We start from the raw sequence: 20,842 nt of genomic DNA on the forward strand, positions 1-20,842 counted from the left end.
TGTCCCATATTTACAGTTGCGATCAGAAGTTTACATGCACTCATCATGAGTTTGAGCCTTTAATGACTTCTTTGAGCTGTTCTTTTTCCAGAGTGGGATGATGCTACAGCATACATCTTTAATCATGTTAAAAACAGGAACTGGGTGCACAACTTTGACTTTCATTGTCAAAAGCATGCATACACCCCACTAATATTTGGTTAAATCCCCCTTAGCAAGTTTCACCTCAACCCCTTTTGGTAGCCATAAAGAAAAGTTGCCATCAAACAACCAAATTCCTTCATCTCAGGGTGACAGTTTGGGTTTTCCTTGGCAAAGTAGTGACACGTGTGAATGACTCGTGCTTCTTCTTGGAGTCTGCAGTTGTTTAAAAATGGCGAATGCTGTGAAACGAATCCTTCTTATGCTGATAAAGAGAAACCACCAGCTGTATACAATCATGATCACTAACAAGAATTTAATGGGCTCTGACCTCGAAAGGTTAAAAGCCATTTTTAGAACCTTCAGCTCAACTTATTAAAAGATTTGCATGCATGTATGAAAACAACACTATGCCAGTGGTCATGCATGATGGTAGCAGCATGCTCTGGGTGCTCCCAGACAGTACAACCTCCAAAGTCTTCAATGTCATCTCAAATCAACTGATTATTGATTATAGATTATTAAAACTCTGGAATGGATAAAACAGGCTGACATTAACTTCTGGAACGGCCTTCTGAAAGCCCGCCACGAAGAATGGTCCAGTATCCAGAAGAGAATATGCCAGAAGCTTGTCGATCATCTAGTCAAGTTGCAATCCATTAATATTAGTGGGGCTGTAAGTGTATATTTAAACCTGCATGGAAAGCACAATATAAAATCAAAATAGACCAAATTCTTGTTTTTAAGTCATTAAAGCTATATGATCATTTCACCCTGGGAAAAAAAAAAGTTCAAAGAAACCATTAAAAGGCCATCAAGCCATTTATGGAAACTGACCACATCTGTACTCTATAGAGCAGCGGTGTCCAAACCCAGGCCTCGAGGGTCCTGCAGGTTTTAGATGTGTCCTTTATCCACAGCTGATTTAAATGGCTAAATGACCTCCTCGACATGTCTTGAAGTTCTCCAGAGGCCTGGTAATGAACTCATCATTTGATTCAGGTGTGTTGACCCAGGGTGAGCTCTAAAACCTTCAGGGCACCGGCCCTCGAGGCCTGGAGTTGGCCACCCCTGCTGTAATGGGCTGGATGATAGTAGAAACCCTTCACATAATGTAATCTGTATAACTGAGAAAATTAGTTTTATAAAAATGTTAAAATTCAAATTAAATAAAAACATAATTAGAAATGTTAAAAAAAAAGTAACCAGTACAAACTGGGTGCTGAGCAACAAACATCCACCACGACCATAGCTACATCCATGTTTCCTGTTAACATTTTTTTCCTTTTTAAAAGCCCCCAAATCCGTATAAATTTACATTATATACTTAATCTCTTCTAAATAAGGCGGGTAATCTGTGTCACTGAGCTGCTTCTTTAAACACAGAAAGATTCATTTTCATCCTCCTTACATAATGCTGCCGATTTTAGAACGGCCCAGCACACGGTCATCAGTTTCACACTGCAGGCCTGCTTTAATAGACCCTGGCAGGCTTATTAAGAGCTCAGTGCAGTCACAGCTGTCAGGATTTAAGATGAAAGGCAACAAGCGGCATTGATAACATTCAGTATGTGATCCAACACCAACGTCATCTGCAGACGTTTTATGTCACGGTGACAGAAACAACAACACGTTTGTTCCCTTCAACAGCAAATAATGCTTTTATTGACAGGTGAATGTGGCTGGCACAGAAATGGTCCAATACAAGCTGTTTAATGTAATGGTAACAAACTAATGAGCAGTTCAACAATCACCTTCACAGAAATAACTAAAACATTGATCATCAGAAAAATGATAAAAAGACAACGATAAGTTAACAGTCATTCGTCCATTTACAAAAAAAATTAATATTACAAAAAACCTTCATAAAAAATAAATCACTGGGTCTATTTACAGATTCTGTACAGGTGTGGAGACGAGTCCTCCTGCTGCAAGACACAGAAAACAAAACTGTTAAACAAGTCTGCATACGCCACACGTTAATATTTTCATCAACATTTGTACAGGTTGTACGATGCATCTACTTCTTCAAAATCTGAATGTTTTAGCTGTACAAACAACTGAATTGTTCCCAGTAGGAGACAAATGTCTAAACTTGTGTACGGTTTATGACATTAGTGACACAGTGGCACACTCCCTCCACCTCCTTACCTATAAACGATTGAGCAGGTTGTTCTGAATGTCTTCATACACCTGGCTGTAGATTTCCTGTTTGGATTTCAAGCCATCGAGGTACACTGCAAAGAAAATGATTTAGTCATACGTTTAATGCTTTTACTCCCAACATACATGGATGGCAAAGATGTCCTCACATAATCCAGCTGCTACATACCGATATTCAAGCCACTGTCCTCCATCCGTTTCCTGTGTTTCAGGTACATGGGCCACACGTGGCCATCGAACAGGCCGGGAGGATCAGGGACAGTGTACTGTCTCGTACTGAAAGTGACAAAAATACAGTGAGAACTTCCACTTGAAAAGAGGAAAAACTCCTAACAGTATGAGTGAAATCTTTCATTGTTCACCTTCTTCTCCTCTTGCACTCCTCGTAGGGTATCGAGATGTAGTAGCACTTGTCGAAGACGTCCAGCAGGGGCCTAGAAGGCAGACAGAAAAGTGACGCAATGATGTACAACATCTTCAGAGTCAAAGGAGTTCAGTTATGCAACTGTTCAGATGGGGCCTTATCTACACCTGACAGTCATCACTAGCGCACTGAACACGCAGCAGCAGTGTCAGAGTTGCACCTTGACAGCATCTTCCTGCTGAAGGCCTTATCTCTAACTGCAGGACCTGCCTGAGCTGGCCACGTGGGCGTCACTGAACACAACTGAGTGGTAAGCACGCTAAACCAACACGTGACACGGCAGAAATCATACTGCCTAATGTGTGTCGCCATCATAACCAGATAAATCAGTGGTTTGACGATAATTAACTGACTGACTTCAAACAAATGTGCTCACAGTGTGAACAATACTTCATTTATTAAAAGACATGAAAGTCTGCTTTAAACCTACGGGTAGTTGTAGAGCAGGAAGCCCTCCACAATCAGGATGTGGATCTGCTCGTCGGTGTTGGCCAAATCGGAGGAAGAAGACAAAGGGACACCGTGAGATCTGGCAAACTTCACCGGGTTCTCAATCCAGCCTTTTATTGTGTTGGTCATGGCCTCCATATCCAACGCCGTGATAACTATAAAGAAAGATTGGAGGCAAGAAAAAAAATGATGGAAAGAAGAGAGAAAAAGATTAGAACAAACCCAAGCAAACAATGTAATTTATTGGATGTGTGTTTGTTGTTTGCGAGCTACTGAAGGCTACAATAAACTTTTGATGTGCGTGATTACGGTTGTGTGCAATTATGGATTGTGGAGGTAAACTATGTTAAAATGGGCAGCTATGTGGATATAAGATTAATGAGTCACTGGCAGTCTTCGGGTGAAGTCTTACCATCCCACTGTTTAAAGCCGTCCTCCCCGACTTCTATCTGATCGGGTTTCTGAAATAACAGTGACCAATAAAACACTGCTGCAACCTCACAGCTCTGAACACTTGCAGATCCCACTCACATGCCAGAGTTATTAAGGCCAAACAAGGGAGTATAGAGGGTACACAGCAAGGGGCATGCACAAAACAAAGCAAGCCGTTCACACAAGTATGCAGCTGTGACTAAACTAGGGGGCGTGGAAAGCAAAACACATCATCTAATGTAGTAGTGCTTATACGGAGAGAAATAAGAAAAGACTCAATAACAAGAGAAGTTGATGTTAACAGCTATCTTAAGAAAATGTAGATGAGGAGTATAAATGGAGGAATTCAAGGATGTGGGGAAGGGAAAACAAGACCGAAGCAGTGAGGCGAGACAACAAGGGAAAGACAGCTCTGGATCTAATCTGGAGAACAAAAAGTGGGGGGATGGGGTGGGGTACCACTCAGGGAAGCCCTCCTATTTTGTTGAAATGCAAATATCACGCAGTGTCCAAAGAGGAGAAAGCAGCATGGGGAAAAAAAACAAGAAAACAAACAAAACAAAAACCCGAAAACAATCCACTATCTTACACTCACCTTGAAAAAGTCATCTTGATGCACGACACAGCAGTTGGGCAAAGTCTTGATCAAGTTATTTGTCAGAGTGGTTTTACCACCATTAGTCACCCTGTAAACAGAAAGGCACAGGGTGATAAAAATGCCCGCTATCACCACAGCAAAATTAATGACCTTCCGTTAGCTTTATGGCAGCGAGTATTTATGTATTATATTGAGCTTTGTTAATATTCAACATAGTAAGTTTGTGTGCATTATTAAAAGGAAACAAATGAAAACACAAAAACTCTGGGAGCAAGTTAAGTTTAAATGTGTTACATTTAAATATTACTAATAATAATAATAATAATAATAATAATAATAATACGTGTTATGGCAACACTAAACTCGGATCTCCCTCCACTTTTGAGCTGACCTCGCGGTGAATTTTCAAAAGTCCCGCTCGATTTATAACAACAAACCGACCGGACCGGATGTGACTTTGAACAGGTTTGTGGCGGGCAGCTGATAAACACGCGGCCAAAAATGATAACAGCTATGAATCTGAGACAAACAATCACCATTACAAAAAACAAAAACCCCGAAGCACCAGTTTGGCAAAAACAAACCTGTACGAGCAATAACGACAATGAACTGCACCACACAGTGCAGTCAGAGCATCGCCGCAGCGTGACCCTGCTCCACTGTCACTGTGTTTAGTCGACTTACATCAGCCATTTTTCACGTTAACGGATAAAAGGAAACGTTAAAACCGTTGACTTGGTAGTTAAATAAATACGATAAGCTAGCCAAACTTACCCGCCAATTCCTATAATGCACTTCATCGTCTCGCTTCTTCCGGACAGGTCTCGTTCAAACAGTCACGAACAACTTTCACCAAGAACGAAAATCCCGAATTTTAAACGATCCAAAAATACTTCCAGAAATCTTCCGTTTCGCTCTCAGCGTGTTTCTCTGTAGTACTGCGAGCGGGAGGCGCGCTAATTTATATCTAGCCCGAGCTCTACAACGTCACAGCGAACGTGGGCGTGGTGTGTTCTCGTGGTCAGGCGTGCTCGTGCTCTTTTTCCACCTCGTGCTACGTGCCGTCAGAGCCATTCTGTGTGTACATTTTTAGCAGCCAATCAGCAGCGGGCAGAGCGCCCAAACCCCTCGCCGGCCAATCAGAAGCCGGTAACTTTCACCCATTTCCTTATTGTTTCCTCGCTTACTGATGTCCATATGAGAGCCAGATGGTGAGGCGCTCGTACTATTCCATTCAGCATCTAATCCACCTGCAGAGTCAGCGGCCTGTGGAAAACTACCATTGATGGTGTCAAATGGATGCATAAAAATAACACTAATATTTTACAGTATGGTCATGTGCTCGGGTGAAAGTCAAATTAGGAGCAATAATAATAATTAGAACGTCATTGAACCTAGTTAGGGGTGACAAATTAAAAGAAAAACGTGAAACAGTTAGTACAACATATGATGTTCTCTAATTTGATGTTTTGACGATAGTTGTAGAAAGCAAGTACTGTTTCATTTACCTGATTTAAGATAATAAAACCATAATTATATTAATACTAAGCCATGGCAAAATGCCCACCCTCTGAAAACTAGAGTCTGGGGTTCTACTCCCTATAAGCATTTCAGTTTTTCCTTTATTTTATCATACTTCAGTGAAATTTTAAGAACAAAATGCTGGGACCATAGTTTGTCTGCTACTAATGTTCATTAAATTAAAAGCAGCCACAGTAGATCATCTGACTCTTTGGTATGAGGAGCAATATGCTTCTTGTCTCTGACTAATTTTCAAACTGAGGTTGTTGATAATATATCATCCCAGTGAGCATTCATGTGTGAAGTGTGTCAGATGGTAAAAATGGTAAATGGCATGTATTTGTATAGCGCTTTAGTCAGGAGTGTGAGGGCAGTGTGAGCTCCATTGTGAGCCAGCGAACAGCACCTACGTTTAAAAAAAACTTAATTAGGACGAAGGAGAAGTCACAGGCTCGGCTGTGAACTGGAGCATGCCTGATGTTTACTTTGTGCCACAAATGTTCTTGCTAGGTTGTGTCATAAATGAGGTAAGAGACAAATGAGTGACTATTTCGAGAGAACACGTGGAGGTTCTAGTAGATGTGAATTACAGCCTACATAAAGTGTTGTTTATGGCCTTGATCTGTTTCCCAGTACGCGTGTTTGTGTCCACGTGCACGTTGAGGCTCAACAGTCGACAGTGAACATCATAAAGGTGTGATGGGCGAGTCTTCTAGCTGTGTTGCAATTACAAGTCTTCCTAGATCCAAGAAAACGAGGAAACCTTCACATGAGTGTCTGCAGTCTTCAGCAGCTACAGGCCATCCCTGCAAGTGGGAGGGTCACACTGTAAATTCAGTGTGAGCTGGTTTGTGTAACTTTAAACTAACAATTACGACAAAGGAAACTAAAGCTCACACCAAAGAGCCATCCATGAACATAGTTATGGTACACTATAGACTCCAGATAGTTAGGACAGTTTGTACTCTTAATATGCTACTGTGAAACTACTGTTTTATTACGTCTGAATTTAAGGCCAAATCAATGTATTGTTTCCATATATTTTGACATATAATAGAGAATAAGGGGAGGAGATGAATTAATAACATTCAAATCAAATCAAATCACTTTTATTGTCACATCACATGTGCAGGTACACTGGTACAGTACATGTGAGTGAAATTCTTGTGTGCGAGCTTCACAAGCAACAGAGGTGTGCAAAGTACAATAACATAAGAACAAGCAAATATAAGAATGGCTAAATCTGAGAATTATATGAATAAATATATGTACAATATAAGAGTGTATGCATATTACTGAATGTGTATACTAAATATGTATGTCTACATGTGTGTATATATGTGTGTGTGTGTGTGTGTGTGTGTATACATATTTTACAAATTAAATAGAGTAAAAATAAAATAAATATATAAAATATACAGAGGTTTGTAGTTGGATATTGTGCAAAACAAGTGGCATTTATATACAGTGTGTAGTGCATAATGTTGAAGTTCCAGTAGTGAAGGTGAGGTGTCTATGAAGTGTTCAGCAGTCTGATGTCCTGGTGGAAAAAGCTGTCTCTCAGTCTGCTGGTACGGGACCGGATGCTGCAGAACCTCCTTCCTGATTGGCAATGGTTTCATTAAAGTCAATATTTCAGTAGATACGAGGTAAGTTGGCTTTTCAGCATACAGCATCTTAGAATAAACATTTTTTTTAAATGTCTGTATCACTGCAGAGGCGAGGCCATAGATTAAGATATATTAGTATGGTCTGCTTTGATTCATCATGGCGTTGATTCAACAGGGTGCAGGAAACATTCTTCAGAGAATTGGGTCCATATTTATTGAAAGTAGCGCACACATCCCAAATGTGCTCTACTGGATTGAGATGCGGTGACTTTAAAGGCCACATGATCACAGTGAACTCACTGTAATGTTCAAGGAACCAGTTTGGGCTTCGTGACACAGTGTGGTCATACAGGTCTGGACATGGGCAGGAACAACAGACAGGTAAGCTGTTTTATTTAAACACTGCTCAAACGCATGCCAAGAAAACGTACCCCACACCACCATCACCACCAGCATGAATCATTAAAACGAGGCAGCGTGAGAGGAGTAAAGGAAGTTAATGACCATCGTTAAACAGTAATGGCCTACACCGCCAGCTATCAGCCACCTATAATGACACCTCGGCACATGTGAATAGATCCTATGATTGCAGGGTGGGACAGTGTCTCACAAACTGTTCATACCTTGGCGGTAACGACCCTTAGCTTATTAAATGATTAACAGAGGGTCAAAGATTCTCAGAAGCACCTCGAAGGGGAGAATCCTACCACGGGTTAAATGATATCTGGAACTCTCGTTTAGTTGTTTTGGAACTGAAAAGGTCTCTTAGATTGAGAGAGAGAGACAGAAAAAAGTCCACTTGCTCAAAAAATGACCTGGGTGACTGAGAAACCTACACCAACATCTTCTGTTGTCTAATTTTAGTAAGCCGTGGTGACTGTAGCCTCAGTTTCCTGTTCTTTGCTGACAGGACTGGTACACCATGTGCTCTTCTGCTGCTGTAACACATCTGCTTCGCATGTGCACTGAGTCGGTGCCACGTACGTCTCAAGGAGCAGGTATACCTAATGATGTGGCCAGTGAGTGTATATTGTACATGTAAACACTTTTCAGAACTGTCGTTGCATCACGTCACACACTACTGTTTTGGTGCTGAGAAAGAGTCGCCCTGTTACACGTTGTTCTGTGAAAAAGCCGTCACACACCCACCTCCATGTGACACCCAGGAAGTCAAGCCAATATTTGCAAACAGCTCAGAGAACATACAGTAGTTTAACACGCATGTAACCAATTTAAGCCCAGGCAGTGCTCTAAGCAACAAACAGAGAACATATGATGAGGAACAATTTATTCAGTCATATTTACAGGCAGAAACAATCATGGAAGCTTCAGGAGAGTGAAACAGTTCATATGTGAGCAAACATTTTACAGCAGGTATGGTCGTTTATGGTTTGAAACATTACAGATTTTGTGCTTTTATAGTCAGAATGAACAGTTTATGCACGAGTGTGACTCAAATAAAAAACATAACCAAAAAGTAAAATGCTACACTGTACATTCCTTCATTTTTCCAGATTTCCTCGAAGCATTTGGTTCGACAATAGGCACTCAGTTCAACCAACAAACGACCAACGAGAGGCGTCCCCCCTCACAGAATGAAGACGGGACTCCGCCAGGTCGGGTTTGCCAGTGAAAAACACTCTTAAAGGATCACAAAAAGAAAGGTTCAAGCTTTTTGTCCAACTTTGCCACTCTGGAAAGGCAACAGAAGAGGAGTAAAGTAAGTCGGCACTTTATAAACAGACTTTTCATTGGTCAGATTTTCTGTACCAAAAATGCATAAGAATGCCCACAACCTACAAAAACACAAGTCATGCTAACAACAGCTCAAAATGCATAAATCTATCATAGTCTTAAACTACCCAAATTCAATAGTGCAAAACATATGAGCAGTTTACAGACAATCAAGTCATGAAGTCCACACAGAAGTAATCCTATGCTTCAGTCTTCCTGCTACAATAATTTGAAAAAATGGAAGACACAAAGAACCAGAGTTAAACCGTCCAGAGGTGCTGACACTGCTGATCACTGAGGACGTTTCTGAATAACCAAAACATTTACTCATTAATCTAGAATTAAATTCAGACGTATTAATTGCGACCCCCTCCGAGAGAAAGCTTCACTGCTTCATGTGCAGTTTGTCAAACTGCTTTATGTCTTGACTTTCATCACATCTTTACAGAATCTATACAAATTTGTTGTAGATACTTTGCACACGTGTTAGTATTACATTTATGGGAACCTGTAATATGGAGTTTAGCCAAAATATTATCTAAATACAAAGCATTAAGTGTTGTATGAAGGCTGTTTATGTGACTATGTTACACAAAATAAACAATATATTGCTTGAACTTACCTAAATACATTTTACAATCCACAGGGACTCCTGCAGATTTTCCAATATGGGTCACAAACTGCAGTAAGCGCTCACGTTCCTGCCTTTTGTTTTAAACAACATAATGACACTGGGTACAGAGCAGCTGGAGGCGATCAAAGGAAACTTCACAGAGCTAAAGGATCCCCGCACCAGCAAACGTTAGCACATGTTGACATGTCAGGACAGCATATGAGAGCGCTTCAAAGGGCCCTATGATGCAGCAGGTATGAGGTAAAAAAATAAAATAAAGCATCTGATACATTGGAAAAGCCTTGTTATCTACATCTGACGCACACGACATTCACATGAACCGGCACGAATATAAATGTGAGTTTGTTCCAGTGGTCTCGTACTGACCCAGATCTCAGTTAAAGGAGTTTCAAGATTCGCTCGTGTTTTTAAACTGTCACAATTTTCAGGTAATCTGGGTGATTTGCCCTCATTAACTTCAAGCCTGTAATCTCTGACTCGAACAACGAGAAACAAGGAGGCTCATTATAATCCAGCACGAGCTCCCTAACAGCAGATTAAAGAATGAATGAATCGAGCAGCGGTTTCAGGTTTTAAATCAAATCTGGTAACAGAGTAGTGACTTCATTTAGTGTAGCCATAAAACCCCTCTGGGATAGAGGAGGGTGAGTTCCCAGTGGCATGTGGGGTTATTAATTATGGGACGGAGCATTTATTTTGTTTTGATCGGACAACGACGGCACAAATCGTCAGCGGGATGATGACACGAAGCTTGTGTAGACTTGCTGGACGTTCACGCTCCACTTCAGGTGAGCCCTGCACAAACAGAAAAGAGCACAAAGAACTATCATGTCTGCACAATAAAAACATGTAAGTGTTGTTTTAGACATGTGCAGCTGTCTAAACAGAACAGACAGAAAAGGCCCACACTGTGTTTGCCTAAGGAGTAAACAGCCAATTATTTTGGAACGAAGGAAACAAAGACGGGACTTGTGCTTCTAAAATCTTTTACTATCAGTCACTTTTTGTAGTTAAACTGACAAGATTATACTTAGTGGTCAATTCATTAGGTAGAACGAGTTGGATCTGCTTTTTGCTTTCCGAGCAGCCTCGGTTCAAGGTGCTGGAAGCATTTCTTAGAGATGTGGGTCTATACTGACACAATAACATCAGACAGCTGCAGTAGATTTGTTGGCTGAACATCCATGATGTCCATCTCCCGTTCAACCACATCCCAAAGGTGCTTCACTGCACTCAAATGGTCTCCGCAGTCACCAGATCTCAATCCAGTAAACTTGTCATGTTCAAGAAACCAGTTTTGAGTTTCGTTGCACGGCACATTATCCTGTTGTAAGCACCATATGAAGATGGGTCCATTCATGCTGACAGGCCATCCCCCACACCTCCGTCACTACCAGTCTGAACCACTAATATGAGGCAGGATGGCTCGATGCTCTCGTGATGTTTTTGCCACATTCTGACCCTACCAGCTGAATGTCACTGCAGAAATCAAGACAAAACGCTCGCCCAGCTGACAAAACACCCAAACACAAGCACTGCACATTGCACAGCATACACAGTGTAGTCTATGCAGTGAGGAATGCTTGGACCGTTACACAGACCTACTCCACATATGCATAGCACAGCACAGGAGAACCACCTCAGTAGGACGAGATTCAGCTGGATATCTGCACTTACAAAAGAGGGAGGACATGTTTGGTTATGCTAATGTTCCCATTTTGGAGCAAGAAGACAGAGGAGACATTTTCATTAAGTATAAATGATCATCGTTTAACAGAGACGGTGGCTTACAGCATCAGGAATCAGCCACCCACAATGCAGTTTTGGAGTCTCTTTGCAAGCCGATTCAACCCACGCTCACATAATGAAGAGCGCAAAGTCTCACATAATGAAGAGCGCAAAGTCTCACAAACAATTAACAACTTGGTGGAAATGACCCTTAACGACTTGCTTCATTAACAGTGGGCCAATAATTCCCAGGATTATGTCAAAAGGGAGAATCCCACTAGAAATTGAATACCAAGGATTTTCCACCAGTTGTTTTTGAACTGAAAAAGGTTCTTGAATACGAGGTCCAGTTTCCTTTTCCTCAAGCGCTAAAAACTGACCCAGATAACAGAGAACGTACACAGACAATCTGCTGTGGTCCAATTTTGGCGAGCCTGTGAGAACTGTAGCCTCGGTTTCCTGTTCACAGCTCACAGGAGCAGCAGTGTGGTCTTCTGCTGCCGTGTACCACCTGCTTACCTCCAGTGGTTCTTTCACCACCTTCCTATCAGCTCAAAGATGTCTGGTCATGACCTTTGACCTCTGGCATAAACAAGGCATTTTACCCACTTGAATTGGTTTAAACTTCAGCAGTTTGACTCGACTACGTCAACATGCCACAGTGTATCGATCTACTGCCACGTGATTGGGTGATTCGAAATTTGCATTAAGGCAGTTGAAGGAGTGTACCTAATGAAGTGGCCTGTATGAGTGTATGGTGGGTCAGACCTAAACTAAAAATGATCTCTTTTCAAGTAGTTTAAAAAATTGACAAGAATCTCGCTTCTGCACCTCAGTGATGTGTAGCATTAGCACACAGTCTGTCTGAGCATATCAGCCGGACAGTCACAGGTCACTACTCTATACAACCTTCAGCCACCTGGTTTCTACCAGCATGTGCTGCCACACTAGCAGCCTTACCCCGAACGTGCCACCACCTTAAGCCTGTAAGGATATTATCGATTAAAAACAAACAAACAAACTATCCACTGAAATTTTAGCCTGAATCAGGTTCTGTACAGGAGTTATCTACCTCAAGGACTGACAGTATGACTTAAAATGAACAGTATTAACCTCTTCAGTCAGCCATATGTTGATGATAAAAACACCAAAATTGTTTGAAATCCAGGAAACTTCATCCAGAGATACAGCACAAACTGTGTAAGGCTAAAGTTTGGTGAAATATGTAAAATACCCCTAAAATCTTTAAACAAAGCAAAGTTTGTTCCCTCATCACATCACTTAAATGACGTGGAAGATACAGAATATGTATGTGACCATCAGCTGGGTTAAGTTAACACAAAATATGAGATTATAAGAATCTCTGAAGTACACGAGAAACTGAGAAATATTGTTTCACAGCTGTAACTTTAGAAAGCAGAAAAGAAGCTGCACCAAACAGAATCAAGCAAATGTAGAGAAAGAAACACTGAAGGAGAAAAGCTCACTAATGACAGAACCTCAGTATTTAAAGGCAGCGAAGAAGCACACATCACACAAGTACCAACTCACACCGTGCAAACTGTGAAACTGCGTCCTGCTCAGTTCTACTTTTAGCACCAAAGCAATCAGATGAATATTTTTTCAGTTTGTGACCCTGACAATGTGCAACAGACAAACCTGTCCAACCATCATAGAACATTAATCCAAAATTAGGACACATCATAGACCCAGAGTGGATGTACTTCTATAAACATAAACTGGAATCTTTTGCAGAGGCTTAATGGGCGATGCGGTAAACTCGTGTGAGAGCAGAGCACCATCTTGTGGCTGAAATAAGAAGTGCAACGTTACCTTCAAATCTCCGTCCTTCTCAGAACCCTTGACCTACAATCATTGATTTTGGCCTGAAAAATAAAAGTAAAGGTAAGAGCTGTGAAAATGAACTGAAACCTGATGAGCTTCTGAGTTTGTTGTCACACATTAAAATGTGGTTTAAGAGGACCTCTACCTCTCAGACTTTTTCACGGGCTCCTGTGGGGCTGGATGCTGCTCCTGCTGTCTCTGCTCCTGCTCAATCCTACACACACACACACACACACACACACACACACACACACACACACACACACACACACACACACACACACAGTTGCATACACAGAGTTATTAGATGGGAGTCTTGTGTAGCCAATTATCCAGTTCTAAGTGCTTAAGCCACTCTTAATTCTGCACACAGTTATATGTATATAATAATATGCACGAGGTTGGTGCGTAATGGTATTTAAAACTGCACAAAGCTATATCTTACCTTTCCCTCCGGGCTTTAATCCTCTCCTCGTCAAATCTGAAAATGAGAGGCGCTGTTATATCCTCACATCACACAGTAAATCCTGCCATCTAAGTCCTCTTTTTAAGAACTGAGGTAATAATCTTATTTTACATTTATTCAAACAGCAGTCTTGTTCTCGGTTTGGTTTAAATGAGTAATAACTTTAAAAAAAGAAAAAAGGATTAACCGCTGCCTGCAGGTAAAGCTCATGTTCGCCATCTAGCGGTCAGAGATACTTACTGCACCACACACTCGGGGACATGGACGTGCTCCATGGGCACCATTTCTGCCAGTTCGTCCAGGCTGTGGACGTACTGGATCTTATTCATGAACTTCACACTGCAGAGGACGAGAGAAAAGCAACACAACAGTTACACAGATACATAAAAAGACAAACAATAAAAAAAATCTGCAGCAAACAGATCCATGCTGTCAAACTGATATTTTAAATGAGAAACAGATTAAAGTTATTATAGTCGCTCTGTGTCAGACCTCCCGTCTCAGGGATGTTTCCTTTCCTGCACATTACACTTCATTCTGCTCAACCCGGCTTTATACTTACTATGAAATCTTGATTTTATTGTATTATTCTGTAAAATTAACCCATTTACCCATATGGGGACATTGTAGTTTGTAGCAACTACGTAACAAAGTAACAAGTGAGCTTAGTTTATAGACTTGACAGGACTGTCTGATCTCAAATAGCTATCAGAAAAATAAAAAGCGCATCCCAAACAAGGACTCAGTTCTCAGGAGGTTAAAAGACATCGTGTGGCCTGTATCGATTAACCTTCAGGTCTTAATGGAAAACGTTCAGTGTTTGATATTCAGCTTGTTCGTATCACCTGATAAAAGGCCTCGATATAGCCAGGACGGTGCGTATAAACCACGTGGGATGAGCAATGACTAGAGACTTCAGGTTCTTCCTCAATCTGCCAGAAAACAGAAAGAAAACTCAAGTTTGTTAACAGAGCTGCATCGTTGTTCACACGTTTATGGGAAATACAGTTTTGCTGCTTTGTGTGTGTGTCTGTGCTAAAAGTTTATTCCAATTTTATTCCCAACTGCCAAACAGGACTCAGAGCCATCGACAAGCTTTCACTGACTGACAGCTTGAGAAAACTTTTATTTCTCTCCCTTTCATATCTGTCAATATCAGCATCATGTATGTGGGATGATGGAGATGAGCCAGAGTTCAGCGCTGAAAATAGCGGGTATGTCCATGTGGACATCTCCAAAAAGATCTATATAAAGAATTTGTCAATACGCTAGATACCAATCAATGTATTGAACTTTTTTCTGACCTTCTGTCGATCATTTGGTAGCATTTCTTCAGCCAGCTGATGCCAGGCATCTTGTTCCGAGGAGTTGCTCCATTCATGTAAATAATCAGGTAATCCTCGGCAACGAGCATCTCCAGACTGCTCACCACATACCTGGAGGGCACGAGAGTTATGATTTCCTGTTGGGTGCAGTTCAAAATGTGTTGAAATACAGGGCTTAAAAGTGCGAGTAAGTTGGCTCTGACTGAGAGACGCACAGGAAGAGGTTTTCCATGATGTAGTGGTAATCTGCACAGCTGCTGTCAGGCAGGTAACAAGCAGAAAACACAATGATGGCATTCAGGCCTTCGCCATAATAACCTGAGGAGAGAGAGTTTAAGATTACTGTCATGGAAATCTTCACAACAAACCAGAGGAAACATATTGAATGTTTAAACTGAGACATTTTACTGCTTCCTGAAAAACATTAAGTCATTTTTACACATGACTGGTTATAAAGAGAGCATCTTAGTTTCACCAGTTTGCAAAAAATGCATCTACAAAACATAAAAGTGTGAAGACTTTGAATATCTCATCGTCTACAGTACATTATATTACCAACAATTCAGAAAACCCGGAAAAATCTCTGCATGCAGGCAACAAGGGGAAAGTTCATGATGAGCGCACACGATCTTCAGGTGTTCAGGCGTCAGTCTGTCACGGAAATCACTGCATCCACAAATCACTGCCTGTATATATATATATATGTATATGTACTATATCCAGGTTTTTCTTTCTCTGTTTAAACATTTGATCTGTTTTTTATATTCTACTGTGCATAAAATAAGACTTTATGAGTTTTGTGAAGCACTGTATTCTGTCTTTATCAACATTTACACAACGTCCCAACTTTTTTGTTTTTTTAAGGATTATTTTATTGCTAATTGAAAGCTTTTTCTGACTCTCACCTCCGTGTGTGATGACCCGAAGGTAAGGTCTGATGACCTGCATGTCGATGCGATGTTCCTGTTCTCCGATGATCACTGTTCTCCAGAGGCGTCCGTTGTTGGCATTCCCATCCTCGCCCACCTCTCCGGATCTGTCAACAGGATTTGCTTTCGCTGATGCCACCGGTGTGTCATCTGGGCACGAACAGAGTTATGCTGAATCATTTTAGTCGAAGGGAAACATTAATCATAATATGTGTAAGCTCCTTTTAAGTTAGGTTGTGTTACAGATCCTTTCCTTTTGCAAAGTCTCTGTAAAAATCTACATGTATGTTTAGGTTAAAGAGCACAGTGTAACTTCTCAGCTGACATTTTATGGTACGTGCATGGATACATGTAGTGAACTTTCAGCTTAAATAGCAACAAAAAAACCCTTTTTGCCTAAAGTTCAGCCTCAGTTAGCTTTTTGAAGCTGATGGATTAATATCAGGAGTAAAAACAGCGACCTGTTATGGATCTGCTAACCTTCCCACTCCAGGTCATTGCCATTCGTGATGAACTCGAGTGAGTCGGTTTCATCTGGAGTGTCGATGTCATCAACGTTTATGTCCAGGTCATCCGGCGTGTCCAGGAAGTCATCTGACAACAAAGAACCTTCACTTTGATCCAGGGAGAGGTTCATCTCCGGGGCGATCAACGTACGCCTCTTCCGGTGGGATGAGGACACACCGCCGCCGCCTCCTCCTCCCGGTGAGCTCACGTTCAGGGAGGTAGGATGAGCTACAGTGAGACCAGAGGGCAGGAGGAAAGAGACTGTGATTCGTGCCACACAGAGAGGGGTTTGTCATCAATAATGATCATTCGGTGCCCCCGACTTGTTGGTGTTACTTACAGGTTCTGTCATCTGTGAGACCACAGGAGGGGTCCATGTCTCCGTACTCTGGTAGTGGTCTGGTTGGAAACATGCATACACTATGTAAGCATCTAGTGCTGTGTTTGTCCAATCTATTACACGACAGAGAGGAAGTTATGATGCTGCAGAGAGTAAAGGTTCAGCCACACAGTACAAAAACACATCATTTTTCCTCAGCTGAGATAAATGCATCCTAAAGCCCGCCCTACTTTGTAACTATGACCTCATAACAAAATGGATCCATGTGATTAGGACCGTGTTAAAAGGTCCAAGCTAGGCGTGGGTGTTGTCACTAATCTGGCTAAGCACTGAAAAGAAGAGCACGCAGAAGAGGATAGAGATGGTTATTAACTTGTCTCCGGGGAGAGACGAAGATTACGGCGCCGCCGGGCAGGGTGTGAGTCAGAGCGGGTGATGGAGAGGTGGAGAAACAGGAGGAAAAAAGTGTGTCTGCATACAAACAAAGTGTCTGCATTTCTGCTTCTGTTTACACTCTGCACAGAAGGAGGAGAGGATGGGAGGACATCAACATCTTCCTCTTCTTCCCTCCTTGCAAATGTGTCTAAAGCAGAAAAAGCAAGCAAATGGAGGCAAACGTGCTTGCACCTGCATGTGTTGTCTGTCGGCAATAAAACCCGAGGAACAACCGAGGAGCTGAGTGCGCAGCTGTGCTCTCACTGGTTAAAAAAACTGGGAGGAGGAGAGAGCTCTAGCGCAGTGTTGTTCAGCAGAGAGGGTCTTAGCTGCATTCCCGTGAAAGCCAACCGTCTCATCCTCCCATTAGCGGGAGGACAGTTGTGTGACAGTGCGGGCTCCTCCTTCAGCCCACAGAAACAGACACTGCGCCTCTATTCCCCGAGGACCCCTGCAGTGACTACTGATCCGCCGCTTCCTTTGTCACAAATGAAGCTCTTTTTTTATAGAAATGCAAACTGACAAGGGGGGCGAGCTCAAGCTCATCTGTTTATGTCTGCATTATCTCTTAAGATCAGCGCGAACCACTGATGCTTACCTTACGGAGACAGCACGGGGCTGCTTTTGTCCAAGCCGATCCTTAATGATCTTTATCTTTTACCTCACACACCTCTGTGTTTGGGCTCATTCCCTGTCCTCTCAGCTGGTGTGAGCCAAACCGGAGCAGAGCATCACTCTGATTCTTCTTTAATAACTGACTGACCCTCCGTCTTTAACCAAAACCTGCCACCATATTCCTGAACTGGTGTTGTTGATCAGCGACTGCCGTTGCGTCACATGACGTTGCCCGACACCGCTTCCAAGACGGCGCTGCACCTGCTCCCTGGCTTCCTGCCTCCCCCATCCAACAAAGGAGGAGGCAAGAGGGAGGAGGAGGAGCAGGAGGAGGAGGATGGAGCCCAGTGCTGATTTTCATCACACTTTCCTGCCACTTATTTTCTGCTCATTAAGCTCTGAATTTCAGCCACTGCTCATCAAATTCCCATAATTATAAACAATATCGCAGATCTTATCCTGTTGTGGAAAATTACCAATCAGCTGAGAATTTAAAGGAGAATAAGTGGATTTTTTTTTTAATCTTACAATCAGTTTTCATCATCACATCAACACGACCGCGCATTAGATGCCTTCAAAAAGTGGAAGGATCATACCTGGGGAAGTCTTCATCCTGCCACTCGTCTTTTACTTCCATGTTCTCCATTCGTAGAGTCGCCTCTGTGGTGCCCATCCCTCAGAGAGGAGAGCAGGGGCCTGGAGGTGTGCAGAGAGTTTTTATGAGCAATAGCACTCGCAGTCACAGACCAAAGGTGTCACACATTGCTGCACTGCAGGAACATGTGTTTTGGCCTGTATGCTGAGGGAAAAGTCAGCTCTGTGGTGAGATTTCTCCCAAATAATTGACTCTCTTTCATTATAATTAGGGGGCTTAAGTCACTGCAGCTCACGTGGTTTTCATCCCCCCGGCCCACCGGAGCACATGTGAGAGGCATGTGACTGGATCAGACTGAGCTCGCTTTTCTGCGCTCAGAAATCCTTCAAAATTGACTTTGGCCTCGCCTGGAATTCCACAGGCAGACGTGGAGGACAAAACGGACTCCTCTTTAAGTCTACCACACCTCTGCTTTCTCAGGCTTCCGAGCACTAACACCATTAAATAGAAAAACTTTATTTCGGAAAGCATGAATTAATTTGTGCTTAAGAGCTTAGAGAGAATTCCCAGTCAACTGCACGAGTGTCTCAGTGGATGCTTAATAAGAAGACCTGAAGTTCTGCTTTCCTCATGCTTTTCCGAGCCTGTTCCATAGAGCGATGGAAGCATTTCCACTCTTGGGTTGCAGGTTGCACTTAGAAACAGAATGAAAAGGTGTGTTTAGCCACAAAAAATGTGCTGTAGTACAACCAGCCCCAGTGCGATGATGACATTCAGCAGTGCATACCGAAATAATAGCAACACTGTGATATAATCGCTAGGAGTGGTGTGGTTTTGGCAGCAGCACTTGTGGCTGTGTATGAAATGGAAAGCAGCCAAATAACTAACAAAGGAAATAATTTGTTTCCACATGTTTTTTTTTTTATTATGCACAAGAAAAATTCTTGTGTGGAGGCAAGCCGGCAGGCGTAAATCGCAAAATCATGTTTATAAAAAAATAACTAAACACCATGTAACTGTGAGCGGGTTGTTTCTTCCTGGTCTTCAAATGAGAACATCAATGATTTCTGCAAAGCCAATCAGCACCAAAAGGTGCAGTAAAATGGCTCCACAGCCTTTCTAGGTCACCCCAAGTGGAACATCCAACAGAAAAGATTTCTCACATTAACGGACAATCGTGCATGCATGTGCAAGCTTTGTGACCATGCATAAAATAAATGCAAGGATGTTAAACTCACACGAGCGGCGTGAGATCTCCCGATGTGGAGCGTCTTCTTCGTCCTCAGTCACAGATGCAAAGATTTGAGGGGAGACCGCCCCGCTGCTCCACATCAACAGAAAAGCGTGGGTCAGTCTAAAATTCCTCCTCCTCTTTCTCTCTCCGTCTCTCATTCATTCGTTCGGATTCACGCACGCGCACTCGTGCACGGACACAGTCATACACTGTCCTCGATGTCCGCGGCTCGCCAGCAGCAGGTGTCTGAGGACAGGGGGCACCTCTGTTCTGGACCCCCCTCTCCTCTCCTCCGCCTCTGGTCACCTTTGTTGGGGAAAGACTGGCCGTGAAGAGCGAGCCGACAGCCTTGCCTCTCAGCTCTTACTTCCACACCACCGAGACACAAAATTCCTTTAATGGGAACGCATCTGCTCTGGCATCGTGATCTCTCTTTCTATATATATCGACCCCCCTCTCTTCTCCCTTCATGTGGACCCAAATACCTTTGGAGAAGCTTTTTCTTCTCACCACAGTATCAATTGAAAAGCTTCTTTGGGCTTCCACTGTATTTACATTCCTCCATGGAAGTAGCTTATTTATCCCTGCAGCAACTTGGGAAAAATAAGCACCAGCCTCTGTCTCCTTTTAGTCCCATCAGATAATCCTGCTGTTGTTTTCAGTGGTGGTCTGTGTGGCTGCTGTTCCCTGGCAACAGCATCTCTCTCCATCCATAGCCTCTCTTCAGCCTCTATGCCTCCTTGCTCATGCCTCTTTCATACCTGCTACCCCACAACATGAATTATTCAGACCCTTACTTCACTTTCTGCCAGCCAATCATATCACCCCTACAGCTTCACCGCATACTATGGCTGAAAATACTTGTTCTGCACATTCCTAAAAGGTCTCTTTTATTCTGTCCATAAGGCCTCGTGAGTAATTACCCGCGAGAAAAAGCTTTTAACAAATATTTGTGTCGCTCTTATGCGTAATAAGGGTTTTCCTCTTTCTTTCTTTTTTTTGTACGGATCCTGAGCTGATGCCTTTAAAACCCCAAGGTCAAACGATGCTCTTTAGCATCGTGGACATAGTGCACTTTTATACGAAACGTGCAGAAGAGCTGAATGTGATGGTGCT

At 42.4% G+C, this 20,842-nt stretch overlaps 2 protein-coding genes across 3 annotated transcripts; both read right to left on the minus strand.

Annotated features, from left to right (window-relative positions):
• Positions 1-1,362: 1,362 nt before the first annotated feature.
• On the minus strand, positions 1,363-5,270 carry mibp (muscle-specific beta 1 integrin binding protein). Its single transcript, XM_084921210.1, has 8 exons — positions 4,983-5,270; positions 4,206-4,296; positions 3,591-3,639; positions 3,159-3,333; positions 2,667-2,738; positions 2,474-2,580; positions 2,293-2,378; positions 1,363-2,069 (listed from the first exon to the last, which is right to left on the minus strand). The coding sequence occupies exons 1-7, from the start codon at positions 5,006-5,008 to the stop codon at positions 2,293-2,295; spliced, it is 606 nt and encodes a 201-aa protein (XP_084777336.1). The 5' UTR covers positions 5,009-5,270; the 3' UTR covers positions 1,363-2,069.
• Positions 5,271-8,612: 3,342 nt separating this feature from the next.
• Positions 8,613-20,572, minus strand: atcaya (ATCAY kinesin light chain interacting caytaxin a). 2 transcript variants are annotated; one of them, XM_084921208.1, is made up of 13 exons: positions 19,731-20,572; positions 18,494-18,593; positions 16,848-16,906; positions 16,481-16,735; positions 15,977-16,150; positions 15,287-15,389; positions 15,051-15,182; positions 14,592-14,678; positions 13,987-14,085; positions 13,726-13,761; positions 13,426-13,494; positions 13,269-13,321; positions 8,613-10,502 (listed from the first exon to the last, which is right to left on the minus strand). In XM_084921208.1, the coding sequence occupies exons 2-12, from the start codon at positions 18,568-18,570 to the stop codon at positions 13,288-13,290; spliced, it is 1,125 nt and encodes a 374-aa protein (XP_084777334.1). In that variant the 5' UTR covers positions 18,571-18,593; positions 19,731-20,572; the 3' UTR covers positions 8,613-10,502; positions 13,269-13,287. The 2 variants fall into 2 exon arrangements, with proteins under 2 accessions (XP_084777334.1, XP_084777335.1); XM_084921209.1 differs by lacking the exons at positions 18,494-18,593; positions 19,731-20,572 and adding an exon at positions 17,881-18,203.
• Between the last annotated feature and the right edge of the window lie 270 nt (positions 20,573-20,842).

Source organism: Perissodus microlepis, chromosome 23 (assembly GCF_051167445.1).
Source record: "Perissodus microlepis isolate ML-2025 ecotype Zambia chromosome 23, ASM5116744v1, whole genome shotgun sequence".
NCBI lineage: Eukaryota > Metazoa > Chordata > Actinopteri > Cichliformes > Cichlidae > Perissodus > Perissodus microlepis.

Excerpts from the sequence above, each read along its gene's own strand:
- mibp (XM_084921210.1), bottom strand. The coding sequence starts at position 5,008 with ATGAAGTGCATTATAGGAATTGGCGG. Across the intron at positions 3,640-4,205 it reads ATCAAGATGACTTTTTCAAG|AAACCCGATCAGATAGAAGT; the intron begins GTGAGTGTAAGA and ends CTGTTATTTCAG. Across the intron at positions 3,334-3,590 it reads CGGCTTTAAACAGTGGGATG|TTATCACGGCGTTGGATATG; the intron begins GTAAGACTTCAC and ends CTTTCTTTATAG.
- atcaya (XM_084921208.1), bottom strand. The coding sequence starts at position 18,570 with ATGGGCACCACAGAGGCGACTCTACGAATGGAGAACATGGAAGTAAAA. Across the intron at positions 16,736-16,847 it reads TCTCACAGATGACAGAACCT|CTCATCCTACCTCCCTGAAC; the intron begins GTAAGTAACACC and ends GTCTCACTGTAG. Across the intron at positions 14,679-15,050 it reads TACCAAATGATCGACAGAAG|ATTGAGGAAGAACCTGAAGT; the intron begins GTCAGAAAAAAG and ends GTTTTCTGGCAG.